The sequence below is a fragment of the Lontra canadensis genome, unplaced genomic scaffold (genome assembly GCF_010015895.1).
Source record: "Lontra canadensis isolate GAN:19392208 unplaced genomic scaffold, GSC_riverotter_1.0 scaffold29, whole genome shotgun sequence".
In the NCBI taxonomy this organism is placed as follows: Eukaryota; Metazoa; Chordata; class Mammalia; order Carnivora; family Mustelidae; genus Lontra; species Lontra canadensis.
The window spans coordinates 1,226,182-1,246,546 of NW_022631023.1; the positions used below are offsets into that span (position 1 = coordinate 1,226,182).

Here is a 20,365-nt window from a genome sequence, read left to right on the forward strand (position 1 = left end):
CTGCCTCAGTTTCCCACCCACAGTGTTTGGGATGAGGCTCAGATGACGAAATGGGTGAGTACATGTCACCCTCTCCGGCCTGCCCACCGGAGGTGGCTTCGGAGGGAAACTGAGGCGAGAGCCCAGCGCTTGGCATGGTCCCTGGTGGGCCCCGTGGCAGGACGGGTGCCCAGGAGCCCCTGCGATGTGGCTGCACAGCTTGTGCCTGTTTTGGCTGAAGGCACAGTGGCTGAGGGTCAAGGTTAACACTTAGCAAAACCAGCTTTGACATCCGTGCTGGTCGGCATGGGCGGCCGAAACAGAGCCCCAGACCAGTGACTCAAACAGCAGCAGCATATCCAGACAGCCGGACAGCCCACACAGCGGTGCTGACGAGGGTCGCCGAGGCCCTCTCCTCCCCAAGACACCCCTCTGTGCGTCTGCATCCTGGTCTCCCCTTCTGACATGGACACCAGCAGGCTGAGGCACGGCTCACGTCTGTGCTCTCATCGGATGCAGTCACCTCTGTAAGGACCGTGTTTCCAAATACAGCCACGGTGTTCAATGCAGGAGTCAGGGTTTCCACACGTGCCCTCGGCACGCAGCTCAGCCCAGGACCTTCTAGACGTAGGGATGACCGGGGATCGTCCGAGTGTATCTGCCGGCCGTGCTGTCCTTCAACACCGCCCGGCCTGTGCCGGCCCGCTCCCAAGCCCCCCACCCCCGTCTGCCCCGTGGTGCGGCCTCAGCTGGGCTGGGGGGCTCTGGGGCGACACACCACATCGACGGGCACAGCCTCCCGCTGCTCCCTGGCTTCGGCAGCCTCCCCGGTACTGGACAATGGGCAGATCTTCTTAGGAGCTCAGGGAAGCCAGAGACATGGAGGAAGGAAGCCCCTGAGATGCGGCCTCACAGGCTGGATGCCGACATGGGACCTCCGTGCACCCCTAATGCCAGCGTCTGTGGGGGTGCCCCAGGACTTCACGCCCGCACCCCGAGAACAGCACAGGGAGGCACCCGCCTCCTCCCACGCAGGGGATGAGCCGCACTGGGATCTCCCATCACGGCGACCAGCACAGAGTCAGAGTCACGCCTGGACGTGCGGCTCTGGGGCGTGCTCGGTGCTTCGCGCCCACTGCCCATGGTGCCAACAGCCGCTCGTGGGTCAGGCCGTGGCAGGCTGGGCCCGGCCCTCTCTCCGGGCCTGTTCCTGGGAGCTCCTGTTCCTGGGAGCCTGCCTGCGGCTGGGCGTGGGGCACTGCGCAGACTCCTGCCTGCCTCCCCCACGTCTGCTGGCCAGTCCCAGGGACATGAGCTGCTTTGGGGGACACTTTGGGATCACGGGAATGTCAGGAAAAACCATCTAGCCTCCAGACCCCGTGCCGCAGACGCTGATGGATTCCCCACCCGCCTCTGGATGGCAGAGGATACATCTGGCTCTGGCCAGGCAGGCCCTGTCTGTCTGTCCGTCTCTGATCAGGGCGTTAACCGTTTCCCTCGAGACCGGCCAGAGGGGTCTGTCCACTCCAGGGTGTGAGGCCAGCATTTGGGGACAGTCCCCAGGGTCGCATCACAGCGCAGGGCGAGGCTCAGGGAGACAGTTTCCTGGCCAAAGCTCAGCCACTTCCTCTGAGGGGGAGGCAGGTTCCTGTGGCTCAGATTTGGGATAAAAGCACCTAGAAGCACTTTCTCAGACCATCCTGTCGTGGGCACGGACTTTAAAACTCCAGCATCTCTGGGTAAATATTGTGACGGCTGCGAGCTCCATTAGCCTTCCTGGGGAAATCCCAGCTCCCCACCTCTCCCCGCCCTCCCCTCCAGGGTCCTGCCGCATCTGCACACCCAGCACACGTCTCCTTGGCCCCAGGTGGCACAGGGACCCCCGGTGGCCGAAACGGGGAGCCGGGCACTGCCAGGCTGTGCCTTCCTGGGAAGTCTGAGCTGCCCAGCCATGCGGGGTCACAGCTCTGGGGGCCGCTGAGAGAGCCGAGCAAGCACCACGGCCCCCGGGTGCTGGGCTGACCCCATGACTCCGAGGGTTGGTACCAGTACCAGGCAGCACTCATGCGGTATCCTGACGGCGTAAAGGCCACTTGGGACCAGCAGGTCCCAGAGAACAGTAGATAGAGACTGTCCCCCATGCTGGGGCAGCCACGTCCCCCAGGCCCACAGGCAGACAGGGAGCAGGGCACTGTCCTACCAACCCCATCTCCAGCTCCAGGCTGGGGCTGGCCGGCTTGGTCCAACCCCTGGCATCAGGAAGAGGAAACTCTTCCCGGAAAAGGGGTACAACTGGCCCAGAGCTGCGCAGAGAGGTGGGTCAGGACTGAACCTCATCTCTGGCTCATGGTCGCAGTGGGAGCCGAGCCTCCCAGGACCCAGGGAAAGCCACACGTTAGGTCAGCGTTTGCCCTGATGGTGCAGACGCTGGGGTCTGGGAGGCTGGGCGTGGGGAGCCCGGGTGGCAGGCGAGCGCAGTGGGCCCAGGGCTGGGGCTGAGCCCCGTGGGTCCCAGGTTGCTGTGGGGAGGAAGGAGGCCCTCCCCCAAGTCAAATAAAATGGCAGAAACAAGCACGTTTGCAGTGGGTGAACTCGCGGGAGATTTCAGACATGGACGTGGCTGCTGACCGTCTGGGGCGGGGGCGGTGGGGCTGGGAGCGAGGCTGGTGAGCAGAGGGGATGGTCAGGGCCAGGCTGTGGAGGAGAGGGGAGTGGGCGGAGTGCCTTGTTGCTGATCTCCAGGCTCAGGGTGAGAAGCCTTGGAGAGCATGTGAGCTGGTGGGGCCAAGGAGGCCAGCAAATGCAGGACCCAAGGCAGGGGTGTCGGGGTGTCTGGGACAGGGTGGGGGCGCCATCCTTGCCAGCTGTCCAGAGATTCTCAGTGGGGCATCAGCTGCAAGATGGGGAGGAGGTGAGGGCAGTGGCCGGAGGGACTGGGCCTGACAGAGGGGGAGGTTAGATGCTGGGGGGGGGGCGCGTTCCAGGCTGGAGAAGGTTCCCAGGGTGCTGACCATCCCCCAGCTGCCCGCAAAGCGCCTGCGAGCTTTCAGAGGGGTTTTCTGAGGTTCTCAGGCTCCAGCTTTCCCACTCCGTGAGCTGGACATAGGAAGCTGTGGTTTGCAGGCGCGGCCCCACTAGATGGTGGACATTCCAGCCCGGCGGGCTTCGTGGGACTGTTCCCAAACGGCTCCAGGGAGTTGGAGGGACTGGCCAGCTGTGGGAAATCTCTCCCAGACCCAGTCTGTCCTCATTCTGAGAGGCTGTGGGGCCTGGGAAGGTCAGTGGGTGCCAACGGTGTTATATGCAGCCTGGACCCAGACCTCTGAGGAGTCCGGGCTCCAGACCTCGACCCCCAGAAATGTCTGATAATCAGAAAATGTGCACGTCTCTCTGCAGCCTGTGCGCAAGGCCCTGGACCCCACCCCACTGGGGTGGGTGCTGGGAACAGAGACTGAGGGAGGGGAGAGACAGACAGAGGTGCTGAGGGCAAGAGCATCGGGGACCCAGACTTCCTTTGTCGCCCCCACACCGGCTCTTTGCTCTGAGACCCAGCAGCCCTCTTGTGGTTGATGCCCAAGGAGCCCCCAGCATGTGGAGGCGGGCGCCCACCTCCAAGACGTCAGAAGAGGCTGGGAAGAGCCGCCATGCGTGGCCAGCTGGGCACAGGGCAGGACTCTGCACGCGCGGGCTGTACTAGGTGTGTACTCGATGGTCCACATCTGACACCACCGACATCACCTGTGAAGCCCCCAGCATCCCATCCATGGCCTCGGGTGGTATTTGGGGCTCAATTCTAAGCCCCTTTGGAAATACTTGCTGGGACAGGACTCTGCCGTGTAGAAGATTCCTGCGGGGAAGCACGTGGATTACCTCCCCACCTCCCTCCATGGTGCCCACAGCTCCTCCCGGAAGCCCCGTATCCTCCCCGCAAGAATTGGTCCCCGGCTCGGGGCTGCAAACTGCACTAGCGCCAGGCACTCCGGCCGCTGAGCACTGGCCGTGCTGCTGTCCCTGGAAACCTTGCTGACCAGCCACCGAACTCCGCGTTCCCAGATTTGGAGCTGGCATTGGGATGTAACTTTGTGATGTGCCTCCATTGACAAACACCTTCCCCAGCCCGTTCTATCCATCAACGAAACTCGAGAGAAGGGGACATGTCAGGGAGCTGTGGATGAGTTATTCTCGAAATGCATCTGTGTCGTCTGTGCCCATGATATTCTGGGCCGTCCGACACGTTCTCGATCGCCAGCATGGAAATAAGTTCTGGGCAAATCCCTGCCATGCGGGCAAGACGGCTGACGTCCCACAGCACACGGCCGCGTCTGCCCCGCCGCCCCGGGACAGAGGGCCACACCGGCGGCACATGCTGACCCCAGAGCAAAGGGAGAGAGGAGGAAAGAGAAGGGGGGATCTTGTGAAATGATCGTGTTCCAGTTCCTAGCAATACATTTCAAAAGCTAGATTCCATGGATGATTTTCTCGGGAAATACATCTTTCAAGTACAAAGCAACTCGGGTAGAAACAGGAAATCTAATTAGTCCAATAGCCCGGGAGCAGGAAAAAACAGCCGAAGGTTTAACCGTGAAGAGGCTCCAGGCGCAGGAAGCTTCACACCAAATCCACAATCTGTAAGGAATCCCCGCAAGTGGGAACGCGGGACCGCGGCCTGGGTATGCCCGCCGGCACTGCTCACCAGCGGCGTGTGGCCTTGGGCAGGCCATGCACACGCCGGGAGCCTCAGTTTCCTCATCCGTCAAGCGAACGTGGAAACAGTACCTAATGCACAGGCTGTGCTTATAGATTAGGGACGTGACTCACAGGAAATGGATACAACCGTTTGCGCAGAAAGAACTGGACACGTTTCAATTGTTACCAAGAGTTACTCGCTCCCGAGCCCAGAAGACGAAGCATCACAGTTCCGTCCGTACAGTTAGTGGAAAACCGGTGGTGGGGATCACACTCACACTCACACACTCACTCACACACACACTCACACACATGCGCACGCTGCTAGGACACACATTATCTGTATTAGGGACGCACGACTTGCAGTAGGGCACGAACCCTAATAAAACCACAAACAAACAGCACAGAAGCCAGCAGGAGCAAGTGCCGTCCATCCCGGGAACGTAACAGGACTCAACGTCACAAAATCCGTCCCTACGACGCGTTACGTTAAGAGATTAAAGAGGCAAAGCTCTCGCCATCTCAAAAGACAGTCAGTTCCCCGAAAAGCGTGTAGGAAAACTGGGTGTCTAATCCTAAATTTCGATACATGCAGCCATGAGATCTTTAGGGAGCAAGCAAGAGTGGGGAGAGTCCCCAGCCCTGACACACATTGAGCTAATGCTAGAGTGGGGGTCAGCAAACTTGCGTGAAAGGTCAGAGCAAAGCTTTCAGGGTTCTCAAGCCAGCTGGCCTCTTCCCGCCCACTCGAGGCCACCGCGCCGCAAGAATGCAGCCATTTCGCTGTATTTACTGACAGGAGCGGCCGCCTGCCAGTAGAACTTTATTTAGGAAAAGGGGCCACGTGGACTGGATCTGACCCCCGGGCCAGAGTTTGCAGACCCCGCATCAGAACCCTTGACGTTATAGTCGGGAACAAGAGACGGGGTGCCTCCGGGGCTGCATCGGTGGAGCGTCGACTGCTGATTTCGGCTCAGGTCGTGATCTCAGGGTCACAGAATCGAGCCCCGCGTCCGGCTCCGTTCCTGGCGGGGAGCCTGCCGGTCCTTCCCCCTCTCTCCTCCCCTCGCTCGTGCGCGCTCTCTCGCTTCCTATCACTGAGCTAAACACATAAATGCAACCTTAACAAGGAAAACAACAGGAAGATGCCTGATTTTCTATCTGACGCCTAACAAGGGTAGTGGCACAAGGAAATACACATGATTACGAACACTAAAGGCAGAGATAAGCTACAATTAACCGCACACTCCTGGGACTGCTTGACTAGGAAAACCCCAACTGGCAAATCAATGGCAAATGGTAAGAATTACAAGTGGCCAATTTTAAGGTCAGTGTAGAAAAGTAATAAAATTTATTAAAACAATATATAACATTTATGGGGGAAAGCATGCCATTTGCGCTGGCAATAAAGCCCAGGAACGAGCCACGGATGAGAAGACCTGACATAGAAGAAAACTAGAAAACTTCCCCCAAAGTTCTAAATAAGTCGAGAGACCCACTCCTTAGCAACTCCGTGTCACGTCAGTGGCAATTTTCCCGACTGTGCCCATACTCTCGGCGCAGTCCCAGTAAGATTCCCAGTGGGATGGGTGACGTCACTGCTTCTGATGTCACGGGGAAGAGGAAATGTGCAAGACCAGCCAGCAGGCGTGTTTGAAAGGACGCACGGAAGGGCCTGGCTACTGCGCCGTCCTGATGAGTGAACTGTGTCCCGGGCCGACACTGACAGGTAGGTCCGCGGGTCAGGACCCAAAGGCCAGAGACAGAGAGAGTGTTTAACAGATGACGATGGCAGCGTTTCATGCCATCAAGGACGGGGCCCCTTGCCCAGTAGACGCTGCGTCCCTCGGCTGTGCCTCTGGTAAGGACAACCTCACAGCCCACTGGCCTCTGTCCACTTGCCCGCTCTGCCTTCCACCGACCCCAGGGATGCGTGACCCGCCCCCACCTTGGTGGTGTGTCTGTTACCACCTTGTTGAACAAAAGGAGCCTGGACCTTCTAAAAGGGGCAGAGAAGAGGCTGGGGAGTGGAGACATCCCTGGCGGAGAAGGGAAGCCCACAGGAGGGGGGAGCCGGAGGTTAAAGGTGGTCACGGGGTGGCAGAGGACAGCATCAGCCACAGCCTCTGGGCAGAGGGAGGCCTATGACAGCAGTGACGGGCACCGCAGTGGGGTCGAGCCCGAGTCTGTGGCCACCTGGGTGCTGGGGCGGCGGGTCCCCCAGCTACAGTGCATTAGGCCGCCAGAGCACGGGATAAATGACACCCAGCCTCTCCTGGTTCTCACGGGCGGGATCTGACCACGGCCCCCAGGTCCGCCCTCGGCAGGTCTGGAAGAATTCACAACCGTGGCGGGATCCAGAGCCCCAAACCGAGAGAGCAGGGGTCACGTGGAGTCGTCCCCCCGGGGCTCCGTGGGTGGGGTCTCCCTGCTGCCCGCACAAATTCCTGTTCTGCCCTTCGTCCCGAGCCCCCAGACCCCCACCATCTGTGTGTGTTTCCGTTGACACGATCCTCTGAGAAGGGCCAAGACGCGTCCTTGACACAGGCCGTCCAGACACAAATAAGCAGCCTGTTTCAGTAAAACAAATTACGCATGTTTTGACATTTGCTAGTGTTTTGATTCCAGAAAGGCTGTGGGCCATTCCTACAGTCCTGGCCCCCACCCGTGGCCTGATCCCCGCCCCACCCCCACGCACACTCACGGATCTTCCCACAGTCTCCGGGGACCCGGCGGCTCCCAGGCTCAGCCCTAGCAGGAAGCCCACCCCGGAGGGTACACGCAGGCTCAGGAGTACCCTGAGCCACAAAGGAGGGACCCAGGGCATCTGTAAAGGACTTTCTGAGTTACCTGCCTTGGGGCAGACCAAGCTGTTTTCCTGAACTGTGGACCGGCCGTGTGGGGGCTGACTTTTCACCGGGAGTCTAGCTTCCCCTCCTTGCCCAGAGAGGGGAGAGGCCCTGCGCCCCACACACAGGTCAGCCTCAGGACCCAGCCCCGGGGACCTGCCAGGCGGCGTCCTCCCTGCCACCCCGAGCCAGCATCCCTGCGAGCGGCCCCCACCACAGGCCTTCCCCACCCCCATGACCTAGTTCTGAGATTGGTGGCTTTCCCCATGTGAGGCGGCAGGGATGTCTCCCAGGCAAGCAGGACACGAGTCCGGGGAAAGGCTGTGGTTCGGCCTCAGGGGGAGGTGGCCAGAGCACTGAGCAGCACTTTCACTGCGGAGCCCTGGGACTCCCCCGGACTGGCCCTTCTGCAGGTCCTGGTCCACTACCACCCGAGATGACGGTGGGTCCCACTGTGGGCAGGTCCCATAGGGAAGCCAGACCCACGTGCTGACCGCAGGAATCGGCATGCCTTCACGTCTTGGTCACTTGGTGGCCTGGGTCCCCAGAGCACTGGGGCTGTCGCTCGAGAGCAGTCCTAGCAGGCAGGCCTCAGAGGCTCCTGTTAAAAAGCCCTCGTGGCTCCTGGCCTAACCGGAAGTCCCTTGCTTCTCACCAGCGGTGACTCACCTGGCAGTCAGCTCTGCTATGCATTTCTGGGGACAGAGGCAGGACTCTGCGGCGGGGCATTGTGACAGGCAAGGACACAGGGAGCTCCGCACCATCCAGAAACTTCTTGCTCACGGGTCCTGGTAACTCACTCTGAACACTGAAAAGCAGGGTGTCCATGGTGTGAAAACAGTGTGAACTGGGGTGTGTGTGCCCCCCAGCCTCAGTGTGCTTCTCGGCCCTGTCCGCACCCACACCCACTTCTAACAACTGTCTCTCCAGCCCCGCCGCGTCTGCCGCCAACCTCTCCAGGTGGATTTGGAGGGGTCTCGGCCGCAGTGAGTTACCTCCTGCAGCCCCCGCGGCCTGACCCCCTCCCTGCCCACCTCGGGGTTGTTTCTGCGGACCCAAGGTGGGGCCAGGTGGCCCTAAAGCTGCCCCTTCCCCCGACTCCTTCCCTGGCTCTGGCAGGACCTCCTCCTGGAAGCCCAGCTTCCAGAAGAATCTCTAGGTTCTTCAGAGCCGCCTGCCCTCCCGGCCACCTCAGGGCTGGGATCTCCTGAGACCCCGGGACTCGCACAGCACACCTGCTGGACCCCAGGCCAAAGGGCTTCCCTGTCCGTCTCCCCCTCAGGGGTGGCTCCTGCGGCTCAGCCTTGGGGGGACCTTGGGTGGGAGCAGCTCCCCGCTCTTGGGGGCAGAAGAAAGGGGGCCTGGTGCTGTGTGCTCCAGGTCGGCCCCTTCCCCAGCCCCTTCCCTCTGCCCAGGGCCTCCATCCCTGCTGTCAAAGGGCTCTCTTGCCCTCTTGTGGCAAAGTCCCCTCCTGGCAGATGCTGTAGTGGGGGGAGGAGGGGACCGTGTGAGTGGCTCTGGCTTCACACTGAGGCAGGAAACCTTAAGTATGACTCCCATTGTGCAGGGGAAGAAGGAATTTGGTTATTTTTCTTACTGATTTCTTTTTTCTGAGAAAGACTCACAAACTTCTCCTGGGTCATTCTTGTAATCCAGAGGTTAAACAACAGAGGCGGAAGGGAGAGGGAAGGGGAGGGAGGAGGGGAGGACAGGAAGGAAGGGAAGGGGAGGGTCGAGGAGAGAAGAGGAGAGGAGAAGAGAAGGGAGGGGAGGAGAGGAAAGGAGGAAGAGGGAAGGCAGGGGATCTGCCAGGAGTCCAGGTGGCGGGTTCAGACAAGGAGCCTGTGGTGATGAATTTTCTGCGTCAGCTTGTCCTGGCTAAGTCCCTCCAGAGCGCTGGGAAAACATCCATCTGTGGGTGTGCCCCTGAGGAAGCTTCCGGAAGACATTAGCGTTTGAACTGGTGGACAGACCAAAGGTCCCCTTCCCCAGACGGGTGGACTTCCCCCAACCCTCTGAGGGCCCGGGTAGAACAAAAAGGAGGAAGAAAGGGTGAATTCTCTCCCCCTTCTTGAGCTGGGACATCCGTCTCGTCCTGCGCTCAGACAATGGAGCCCCTGGTTCTCGGGCCTTTGGACTTGGACTGACCAACACCACCCGCCTCCCTGGGTCCCCCGCTTGCAGACAGAGATCCTGGGGCCTCAGGCCTGCAGAGCTCACTGAGCCCATCCCTGTAACCCATCTCCTCACATAGATCCACCAGTGTTCCTCTGGAGAACCCAGGGAGGTCCTGATCTGAGCAAACCTGTCATGATGAAGGGCGTTCTGAAACCGCGAGGGGCCCGTGCATGGGACAGCGCATTTGATGTTATAGCATAAGTAGCACATCTTTTTGTGAATTAATGATATCGTGGCTGTGAGAAAATGTCCTACTTTTCAGAGATACATACAGAAATATTTCAAGTGGAACAAGTTGATGTCACTGCCAAAAAAAGTCATTTACTCTAAAATAGTAGAGGCAACACCAGGGGAACAGGATGGGCACAGTGGGCGTGGTGGGAGGCGCCAGGGTTGTTGGGGGCAGCACACAGGCCCCCACTTCTGTCCTTTCTGTTCTGCAACTGAAAGGTCAGGACAGACACTGCTGGGAATAGTCTGGGGACGGCTTTACTGAGACAAAGAACAAGAATCCAGCCCCAGGGACGAGGGCTGAAGGGCAGGTCCAGGGGACAGAGGGTACGTGCTGCTGGCCCTCCTGGAGCAGAGAACCCCGAGGTGACCTTGTGTGCTCTGCACGCCGAGGGCAGCCGGCAAACACCTGTTCTACGTGCTTGACTCCACGTGGCTCAACAGTAAAAAATGCTCAGGGCAGGCGAGGAGAAGCCCGGAGACCACGGTTCCAGGATGGGAGCCGGGGTGTGGACGTCTCCACCACTCCGTCCCCCCTTGCTGCCCCTGCCCCCGCGGTCCCTACACTGCTGGGCACAGGCTGAGGCCGCCCTCCCCCGGGAGGGGTGCCCGGGACCCAAGGTGCTCTTCATGCCAGGAACTAGGAAGGCTCCGGTCACCCAAAGGGTCCCCCTCAGGCAGGAGCCACGCGGAGTTAAGCGCCTCTAAGAGAGACAGTGTCCCCGGGGAGCTGCTGGGGGGAGGGGAGGACGGTGCCGGGAAAGCAAGGGGTGGCCGCGAGGGGCCGGGAAGCAAGGCCTCCCCGCACCGCCCTGAGCTTCCTGCGGGACCCGTGCCGCCGCCGCCGCCGCCGCCGCGCAGCCCCACGCGCAAGCGGGTGCAGACCTGGGCTGCACAGGGACGGGGCGCGGGAGCCGCTGGCCTGCTGACCCCAAGGTCCGGCTTCTCAGATGCAGCTTCCACCCCAGCCCCTCCGGCGTCCTGAGCCTGTCGACACGGAGGGGCCGCTCTGCCGCCCTCGCACCGCGGCCTTCCACAGTGAGACGCCCCCACTCCCAGCGGGAGACACCTCGTCACCCCGGAAACGGCTCTGCGGGTCACCGGGTCGGGCGGGTCCGCGGCGCGGGGGCCGCAGCTGGCCAGCTGTGCAGGCCTCGGGTCAGCCCTGCGGCTTGCCCGGCCCGAACCCCGCCGGCCTCCCGCGGAGGCCGAGACCCGCGCGGCGCACACACCTGCCAGAGCCCACCTCGGCCTGCGCTCCGCCCCGCGCGGCTCCGCCCCCGCTCCAGGTCGGCCCCGCCCGGCCTGGCTCCGCCCACTTCCCAGCCCTGCCCCGGCCCTCTGGCTCCGCCCACAGACGCGGGGCCCCGCCCCTAGACCGGCAGCACCACAGGCCCGGCACCTGCCCGGCCTGAGCCCCGCGCCGCCCGCGAGAGACTTCCGCTCCGGGGACGCCCAGCCTCGGAATGACGCAAGACGCACGCGTGGCGTTGCCGTGGCTTCAGGAGACGCGCGGCGGAGAGCGGGCGGGGGGCGCTTCCGGGGCGGGGCGCGGCCGCCGGAAGTGCGTGGCCGCCCTTGGCCATGGCGGCGCTCGGCGTCGTCTTCCTGGTGCTGCTGGAAGCGGCGTCCTGGCCGCCGGCCTCGGGGTCGGGCGAGGAGTTCTGGCCCGGCCAGTCGGCGGCCGACATCCTGTCGGGGGCGGCGTCCCGCAGACGGTAAAAGCGTGTCCGCGCCGGGGGCGGGGCCGCGGGGGCGGGGCGGGCTCCATGGCGCGCACTCCCGCCCCCCCGCGCACCCGCACCCTGTCAGCGCCGCACCCCCGCATCCCTGCACCCGCACCCCCGCACCGGCACCCCGTCAGCGCCGCACCGCACCCCCGCATCCCTGCACCCGCACCCCCGCATCCCTGCACCCGCACCCCCGCACCCCGGCACCGGCACCGCGTCAGCGCCGCACCGCACCCCCGCCGGCCTTCGGGCCTGCGCCGCGGGCCGGGCTCGGCGGGGGCAGCTGCGGCGTCCCGGAGGTCCCGGAAGGGCCGGCTGTGGGTCAGCGTCGAGCGGCCGGCGCGGGGCCTGGCCCGTAGCTCCTGTGCGTGTCCGCGCGGGGCCGCCCCGGCTGCCCGCGGGAGTGTCCGCGGCGGGAAACGGGTGTCTGCGGTCCAGCCGCTCCCGGGGCTCGGCCCAAGCAGCCCCAGCCGCGCGCTGACGGGCCGGGATGGTCAGCGGGGCCCCCTGCGGCTCCGGGCGCGGGGGAGGTTTACGTCCCAGCGTCCTCGGTCGCGGCGGGGTCTGCGCGGGCTCGGGAGCCGCGGGGTGTCAGGGCCGGCGTGCGGGCGCGGGCGCGGGGTGGAGGTCAGAGCGGGCACTGCCGGCGACGGTCTTCGCTAGACATTGAGACGCGTCCCCGCGTCCGCGCAGCGGCTTCTCACGGGTGTCCTGGGTGAGCCGACGCGTGCGGAGGCTCTGCTTCCCCTCCGGATCCCGCAGACGGGGCGGGGGTCTGCGGTGACCGCTGAGAGTGGAGCCGGGCGGGAGACCCGGACCAGCACCCCGCGGGCGGCCGGTCCTCGGGCTCTTGTCGCCCAGACTCTGCCGGTTGCAGGGCGGTGGTTGCTGGACCCTCGCGGGCGCCGTGCGCGTGCGCTGTGCGGCCGGGGCGCTGGCCGCTGCCGCCTCCTCACTGGGAACTGCCCCAGCACCGCTCTCCTGCCGCCCCCAGGTACCTCCTGTACGACGTCAACCCCCCAGAGGGCTTCAACCTGCGCCGGGACGTGTACATCCGCGTGGCCTCCCTCCTGAAGACGCTGCTGGAGACCGAGGAGTGGGTGCTGGTGCTGCCCCCGTGGGGCCGCCTCTACCACTGGCAGAGCCCGGACATCCACCAGGTGCGCATTCCCTGGTCCGACTTCTTCGACCTTCCGAGTCTCAACAGAAACGTCCCCGTCATCGAGTACGAGCAGTTCATTGCAGGTGAGGCCGTGGTCGCGGGCCGTCTGCGGCTCTCTGCGGCCGGGCGCGCTGACCCTTGTGTGCGAGGGGGCCCCGGGGCCGTCCTGCTCCTTCCAGAATTGGTCTGGTGTCGCAGATCTGAAGTGTGCAAGCGCCTCTGCAGCCCGGGGCAGCGGGTGAGCCCGCGCAGGGCGCTCCCGTGGTCGTGGGGAGGCTGCCCGTGCGGGGGCCGGGCCTGCTCCCAGCCCGACGTGCTCCCGTGCAGAGACGGCCTCGTGTCCCCAAGGGACGGCTGTCCGTGCCCCAGGGGGCGCTGACCTCCGGGCACCTCCCTGCGCTGCTGGCGGAGGGTCTCGTCATAGTGTCTTGTTCCCCGGAATCCTGCACAGCCTCCGCTTTTCAGAGAGCCAAGCTGGGGGTCTTCTCAGAGCGCGGGCGCGCAGAGCTCAGCGTTGCGTTTTTCAGAAGACACGCGCTTAAGAGGCCGCGACACCCTTCCGCTGCCCCTCAGCCTGGAGGAGGGGGCGCCGACCCGGCCGCCCTGCGCGTCTGCGTTTTCCGCGTCCTGCTCTCACGGCACCTTAGTCCCCGGCCCTTTGGGCTGGTCCCGTGGCGGCTGCAGGCATGGGACGATACGGACCTCCTGAAACCTTCGTTCACGGGGAAGAAGCAAACTCTGAGATTTGTAAGAAGCACGTGTGGAGCACATCCTTCCGTGGGCCACGACGGGCGCCGTCGCCGGGCATCTGACCGAGTCTGGGCCTAGGTCTCAGCCTCGTCTGAGCCACGGGTCCTGGAGCCTCTCGGAGAAACAGCCCTTCACCTCCGCACAGGACTGTGGCCGGGGGGTTTCTTGACACGCAGATACGGGGACAAGTGTGAGCCTCAGCCACGTGAGGTGGTGCTCAGCGGGGACACGGGATACGCGGGGTGGGGCGCCCAGTCCCCTCCCTGCTGCTCCTGAAGCCTCAAGCCTGGGGCCAGAGCAGCAGGGGCAGAGAAGACGGCCGGCCGTCCTGGGTGACGTGCTGCGGATGGGCGGACCCGCTCGGCCTCCGCCTGCCCAGCTGTCTCCCTCTACAGAGGGGGAGGGAAGGGAGCCTGTCCTGGGTCAGGCTGCCGGGACACGTGCTACAGGGCACCGGGCCTCTTGGCCTTCCTGCGACAGGGGCCTCTGGAGCTCCAGGACCAGACCCCACCTGTGGTGCAGCCCCTGAGCGAGGGGGAGGGTGGAGGAGACACCAGACTTGCACTCGGGGCGGCTGTCTTGTGGCCGGGCTCCCCTCACCCATCTTCGTGAACACTGAGTGCGTGGCCGGCAGGTTCTGGGCGGGGGGCGCCGTGGCAGGACGGATGCAGACTCCTGCTCTCCTGGGACTCCTGTGGGGAGCAGGGAGGCGGAAGCCAAGTGACCGGGAGGAGGACCCGGATGGTGAGGAGTGGCTCGGAGAAAATGAGAGTGGGAAGGGCAACGGGCTGTGGGGGTGGGAGGCTGTGGCTGGGCAGGTGTCCTGGGAGGTGCGGTTTAAATGGCTTTCTGAGGGGTCAGGGTCAGCCCTGAAGGGAGCAGTCCCCACGAGGCTGGTCCCTGCAGGGAGGGGAGCGTGTGCTGGCGGGGCAGTGTCGGGGACAGCGCGTGTGGGGCCCGTGGCTGTCGTGAGGACCGGGCAGTGCCGGCTGGCGAGGGCAGGCCCAGTGGTGGGAAGAGGGGACACGTGAGGAGCCCCTGGGAGCAGCAGGGCCCGGTGAGCTCCGCCGCCCCAGGCCGCGCCTCTCTGCCTTTTGGGACCTCGTGCCCTGATGCCGCTTGTGTCCCGCGTCTGCCTCCGTGAGCTCTCCGCGGTCTGCGGGACGGAGGGCGGCGTTAAAGGAAGCGGTGGTTCTCGTGCCGCGCGTCCATTTCTGGTTCTCGTCACGTGGTCGTCCTTGGCCTCTTCCAGAGTCCGGCGGGCCCTTCATCGACCAGGTGTACGTCCTGCAGAGCTACGCGGAGGGGTGGAAGGAGGGGACCTGGGAAGAGAAGGTGGACGAGCGGCCGTGCCTGGACCCGCTGCTGTACTCGCCGGACAAGCACGAGTACTACAGGTGCGGCTGGGGCGGGTCCCCCAGCAACAGCCACGGTGCATTTGAGGCTCATGGACGTGGCCGTGGCCATGGTGGTCAGGTCGCCCGGACCCATTTGCCATCAGGACCTGCCCGCAGCGGGCTGTCCCCTCAGCAGCACCTGTGGACAAAGCATCAGAATGACCGGGTGCTCGAAACTCCGTGCTCCGGGAGGTCGTTGACGGGGCGCGGCTGTTTTGGGGCTGTGACTGCCCAGGCGCTGGCCAAGAGGCCCGTTTGTGTCCCATTCCCGCCCCTCTGTGCGCTCTGCCGGCCGGAGTTCCCCGAGCGGCCCCCCGGCCCCGTGGAATTGGATGGGACTCATGGTTTCTTCACGGGATCTCAGGAGAGTGTCACCGGCCGGAGTCCCGAGCGGTCGCTCTTCCCCGAGAGTGGGGCTGGCGTGTCGGGGTGAAGCCGTCCGCGTGCGCGTCTGGGCTTAGGCGTCGCGCGGCTGGGCACAGGCCGACGGAGGGGCTGGGCTCTTGTTTTCCAGGGGATGGTTTTGGGGCTATGAAGAGACGAGAGCGCTAAACGTCTCGTGTCTGTCCGTCCAGGGATCGGCTTCCATCATGGCCCCCGTGCTGCTGAAGAACACGTCGGCCAGGTGAGCGCCGGCTCTGCGTGGTGACCGGCCGGCGAGGCTGTGTGTGCGCGTGTGTGCGTGTGCACGTGTGCCTGTGGGCGCGTGCGTCGTCCTGCTGGTGTCGGGAGCCCTCCTGGCTGTGGCCTGTGTGGCGGGCACGGGAGAGGTAAACCTCATCCCCACCCCATACTCGGGCCACAGTGAGGCGGGGCTGGGAGGGAGGAGGAGGCCGCACGTGTCCCTGGGGAGAGCCGGGTTCGGGACTGTCCCCACACGTGGGTCCGTGCAGCGAGGGCAGCTCCCCATGGGGCCGTCCCGCCATGCTGGGCGGGAACTTACCGGCTGGGGTCTCGTTCTACTGCTTGTGGGCGGGGCAGTCTGAGTCCCCCTGGGATAGCGCGGGGCCCTGTCCGAGGGGGCGGTGGGCAGGTGTGAGTCCTGGGGCAGGGGGCAGTGAGGGCTCAGGCCAGACTGGAAGGGAGCAGCGATCTGACCTTCCTCATTCAGTGGACCTGGTGATTGCCCGGGTGGCTGATGCGGGGTGAGGAGGTGGCCCACCGCAGCCCCCAGCCGCGTCACCCTGGGTCCCACCTGCGCTCACCTCTGCAGGTGGGTCTCTCAGTCAGCCTCCTCGGAGCTGGACGTCGCAGCAGTCAAGGGGTGGCCGCAGCCTCCTGCCCATGCCGTCCCCTCCCTGGTACCCTGTCCCACTTGGGACACGGGGATGAGGGCAGAGTAGGAGGCCATATGCCTCCCCCAGACTCGTGCCCCCACGTCCTCCAGGTCTGAGTGGACGAGGCCCCTGCTGGTGTTCCCTCTGCCCGTTGTGCTGCTTCGGGCTGTTGGGTCGCCCTGGACGGGGCCTGACGGGGCCTCGCTCTGCAGGCGAGTGGGTGGGTGCTCTCGAAGGAGGGGCGAGCCTGGGCCTCGAGCAGCGCAGACAGGCGGGTCCACTCGGGTGGTTGCCTGCAGGCGGGATGCAGGCGTCCTCCTGTGTGGTTTTGCCCTTGGGCTCGGGTCTGCAGAGTCACAGACCTTCCAGAGAACCGCGGCCGCGCTCCTGCTGGGAGCCCCTCTGGCGCAGTCTGGCTCCGTCGGCTGCCGGGGCCGTCTTTCTCGTCCGCCTCGTTTTATCTGTTTTGTGTCTTGTGTGGGTCGTCCCAGGGCCTTGCTGTTCCCAGTTCAGTGGCTGGGACAGGAGAGGACGACCCCCGTCCCCGGACGCTGGGAGTGTGTGCAGAGCCTCCTCCCCGAGGGGTCCCAGCACCGGCCTGCGTGCGCCCGGGAGGCGCTCAGCTCCGTTCCCAGTGCTCCCGGGGCAGCCGATAGCCGCCGCACGGGCAGTTAGACGCTCTGTGTCGTTCGAAAACAGGTCGGTGATGCTGGACAGAGCCGAGAACCTCCTGCATGACCACTACGGGGGGACGGAGTACTGGAACGTGAGTGCCCGTGGGCCCCCGCCGCACAGCTCGGCGCACTGTGAACGTCTGAGACGGGGGCGCTGGCGGACCCGCGTGGGCGGGGGTTCGGCGGGGGGAGGGGCCAGAGCCGCCGGGGCCCACGTGGTCGGCTGGTCGGCGTCTCTCACCGTGGGGCTGTTGTTCGTGGCAGCCGATCGCCGGAAGAAACGCAGCCTGCTGTGAGCTCCGGCCCCACGCCGCCGCTTGCCGTGGGTGACCGGCTCGTCTGCGTCCCGGGGCGCGTGCCCGGCGCTGTGGGTCGGGCAGGAGCCTGCGGAATTGGGCTTCACGCTCCCTCCTCGTGGCCGCTGGCTTGTGCTTTGGGGGGTCTGCCCTGTCTGAGGCGTGTGGCGCTTCTGTGGGCGGCTGGGCGGGCGGACCCGGGAGAGACCCCTGCTCCCTGGACACGTGACCTGGGGGCCTCTCGCTCGAGTGGGTCATTCCCGAAGCACAGAGGGCCTTGTCATCACCGCCCACAGGGCCTGCGCCTCTCACGGGCACTGTGGCCCTGAGCTAGCGGTGAGGACAGTGGCTCCCTTCAGTGGGGGCCTGTCCCTGCATGTGGGGACCGTCCTGGTGGACCGTCCTGGTCGCTGAGCTGTCACCAGCAGACGGTCAGGAGCGCGTCCACGCCTGAGCTCCGCGAGTGCCATGGCGTCCTCCTCGGGATCCCTGTCGCGGTTGGCGGCCGGGGCTGCGGGGCTCCCGGGCGGGGCGGGGCGCTCAGCAGCGGCTCTCTGCGCCCACAGACCCGGCGGAGCATGGTGTTTGCCAGGCACCTGCGGGCCGTGGGGGACGCGTTCCGAAGCAAGTACCTGAACTCCACGGACGAGGCCGACAGGATCCCCTTCCAGGAGGACTGGACCAAGATGAAGGTAGCGCCTCCCGCTGCTCACGACGTGCACGCGCCCACCCAGGCACACGGTCGCTGAGCCGGTCTCTGGGCAGCCGCGGACGCCCCTCGGGAGGGTCCCCTTGTGCCCCCACAAGCTCAGGGCGATGGCTCGGCTCCATTTCCCCTCGGCAAGCTGGAGGCGCCAGTCTGGGAGTGCAGGTGGCCGTGGACCGGTCCGCGCCATGTGCCCGGTGGCACAGGAGCCGCAGAGAGCGAGGGAAGGCAGCGACTGCCCAGGCGGACGCAGGGTCGTCTGTGTCCGTAGAAGTCCCTTCTGAAGGGTTGGGTCTGCACATGACCCCAGCCGGTAACACGCTGCTGTCCCAGGCGGGCGGTGTTCACGACACTTCCGGTGTCACGGGCGTCTCAGCGAGCCTCCGGGCACTGGTCCCCTGGGCGCCTTCCAGCGAGGCCGCGGGATCCCACAGCGGTTACAAGGCATTTGGGTCGCATTTCTGGGGAACATGCAGGAATAGGTGGTTTTTGTCATCTAATTTGCACGATTTTTCCGGAGTCGTGTTTACTTGATGGCACTGGGATAAAGGGTCTGTGTGATTAGCCAGTTCACGGCCCCAAGAGTCCCGGAGACGGGCCCGTGGGCGGGCGCTGCTGTGAGGGAGCTCACCGTGTCCCGAGGGCCAGTGGCGGCCGGAAGGCTCAGTGCTCCCGGTCCTCCTCTGCCAGGTCACGCTGGGCTCCGCGCTGGGGGGCCCATACCTCGCGGTTCACCTGAGGAGAAAAGATTTCATCTGGGGTCACAGAGAGGATGTGCCCAGCCTGGATGGGGCCGTGAAGAAGATCCGCAGCCTCATGAAGACCCACCAGCTGGACAGGGTGTTCGTGGCCACGGACGCCATCAGGACGGGTACGCAGCTCCGCCTCTGCCGGTCCCCGTCATGTCCCCAGCGGGCCCAGGTGTACCTGTGAGCCCTCAGCATGGCCGGGAGGCAGCGCCGGGTTCCGTGCCCGTGCCTCGGACCTGAGCCGCGGAGCCCACGGAGCCCCCGGTCACTGTCCCTCCGTCGCTCTGCAGAGCATGAGGAGCTGAGGCGGCTGTTGCCCGAGATGGTGCGGTTCGAGCCCACGTGGGAGGAGCTGGAGCTGTACCGGGACGGCGGCGTGGCCATCATCGACCAGTGGATCTGCGCGCACGCCAGGTGCCTCTGCCCGGGTCAGCCCTGCCATGGTCCGTCCGTTTCCATGGCGGTTGGTCCCGCGTTGGCTGGTTTGACACCCAGCCCCATCTCAAGGCTGTGCTCCCTACCCGCAGCGTTCTCCCAGTACCGCCATCGGACTGGATCCCGGCCGCCCCCGTAGGGACCCCACCCAGGACCCTGCTCCCCTGGGCCCACCCACAGCCTCCCATCACGCGTGTCCCCGCGGAGCATAGCTGTGGTCTCCCTTTGTGTGTCATTGTCGCGGGAGGCAGGCCCACCCCAGAGGAGAGTGGGGGACCAGGCCCAGGAGGAGGCCAGCACGCTTCGAGTGTGGGGACTGGTTTCTCCGCATCTGTGGGGTCCCCCAGAGTCCCTAAGCCCGTGCGTGCAGGCTGTGGGGCCGGGGTCCTCTCCTCTGACCTCTCTGTACCCAGATCTCACCTGGCTCTCAGCACCCCGCCCCCAAGCCCCAGACTGCCAGACTCTGGCCGCGTTCTCAAGACTCCCGGTGCGGGACCCGTGGCCACTGCTCCCCGCGTGTGCGGCCTGGCCGCAGGGCTGCGGTGGGTGCTGGGCCGCTTGGAGCAGCTCTCGTGACCCCTGCTTCCTTGGCAGGTTCTTCATCGGAACCTCGGTCTCTACGTTCTCTTTTCGGATCCACGAGGAGAGAGAGATCCTCGGGCTCGACCCGCGGACGACGTACAACCGGTTCTGCGGGGACCGGGAGGAGGCGTGCGAGCAGCCCACGCACTGGAGGGTGGCCTACTGAGCCGCCGCTCCTCGTGGGCCCGCGTCCGGGACATCCGCACTCGCGGCCTCGTCTTCCTCTGAGCGCCCGTGTGGCCTCGGGTGGTGTTGGCCCCAGCCGGCCGGCAAGGCTGCCCTACCATCACTTCAGGGTCATGGTCACCACTCGCGGCCACGGGAGCTACGGCGCACGTCCTTTGTCGGTGTTTCCCCCACCGTGGGCTGCCTGGGGCTCCGCTGCTGGCCAGGCCGGTGTGACGTGAGGAGGTGCGGGGGCTCGGTCTCCTGGAGGGCGTCCGGATCCCCACGGGCCTGCTGCGTTTCAGCCTGCCGGTCCCGCTCGTCCTGCACTTGGACCCGCGGGAGGCGCCCTGTGAGTTGGCGGGAAGGCGAACCCCCACCTTGCAGAATGGCCTGAGGCCTGTGTTGGCCCGTGAGGGGCTCTCTGCTCCTCAGCTTGGGCACTGGAGGGTTCCTCAGCAGGGTTTTGGGGTTTTGTCGGGTCCACACAGAGAGGAACCCCGTGGCTGGCTGGCGGGC

At 65.0% G+C, this 20,365-nt stretch overlaps 1 protein-coding gene and 1 pseudogene across 1 annotated transcript; one reads left to right on the forward strand and one right to left on the reverse strand.

Annotated features, from left to right (window-relative positions):
* Positions 1–1,455: 1,455 nt before the first annotated feature.
* Positions 1,456–9,157, reverse strand: LOC116872326 (annotated as a pseudogene).
* A 2,323-nt stretch (positions 9,158–11,480) lies between these two features.
* Positions 11,481–19,922, forward strand: POFUT2 (protein O-fucosyltransferase 2). Its single transcript, XM_032865221.1, has 9 exons — positions 11,481–11,641; positions 12,648–12,898; positions 14,818–14,962; positions 15,477–15,587; positions 16,939–17,005; positions 17,776–17,901; positions 18,606–18,786; positions 18,955–19,078; positions 19,694–19,922. The coding sequence occupies exons 1-9, from the start codon at positions 11,508–11,510 to the stop codon at positions 19,845–19,847; spliced, it is 1,293 nt and encodes a 430-aa protein (XP_032721112.1). The 5' UTR covers positions 11,481–11,507; the 3' UTR covers positions 19,848–19,922.
* The last annotated feature ends 443 nt before the right edge of the window (positions 19,923–20,365 follow it).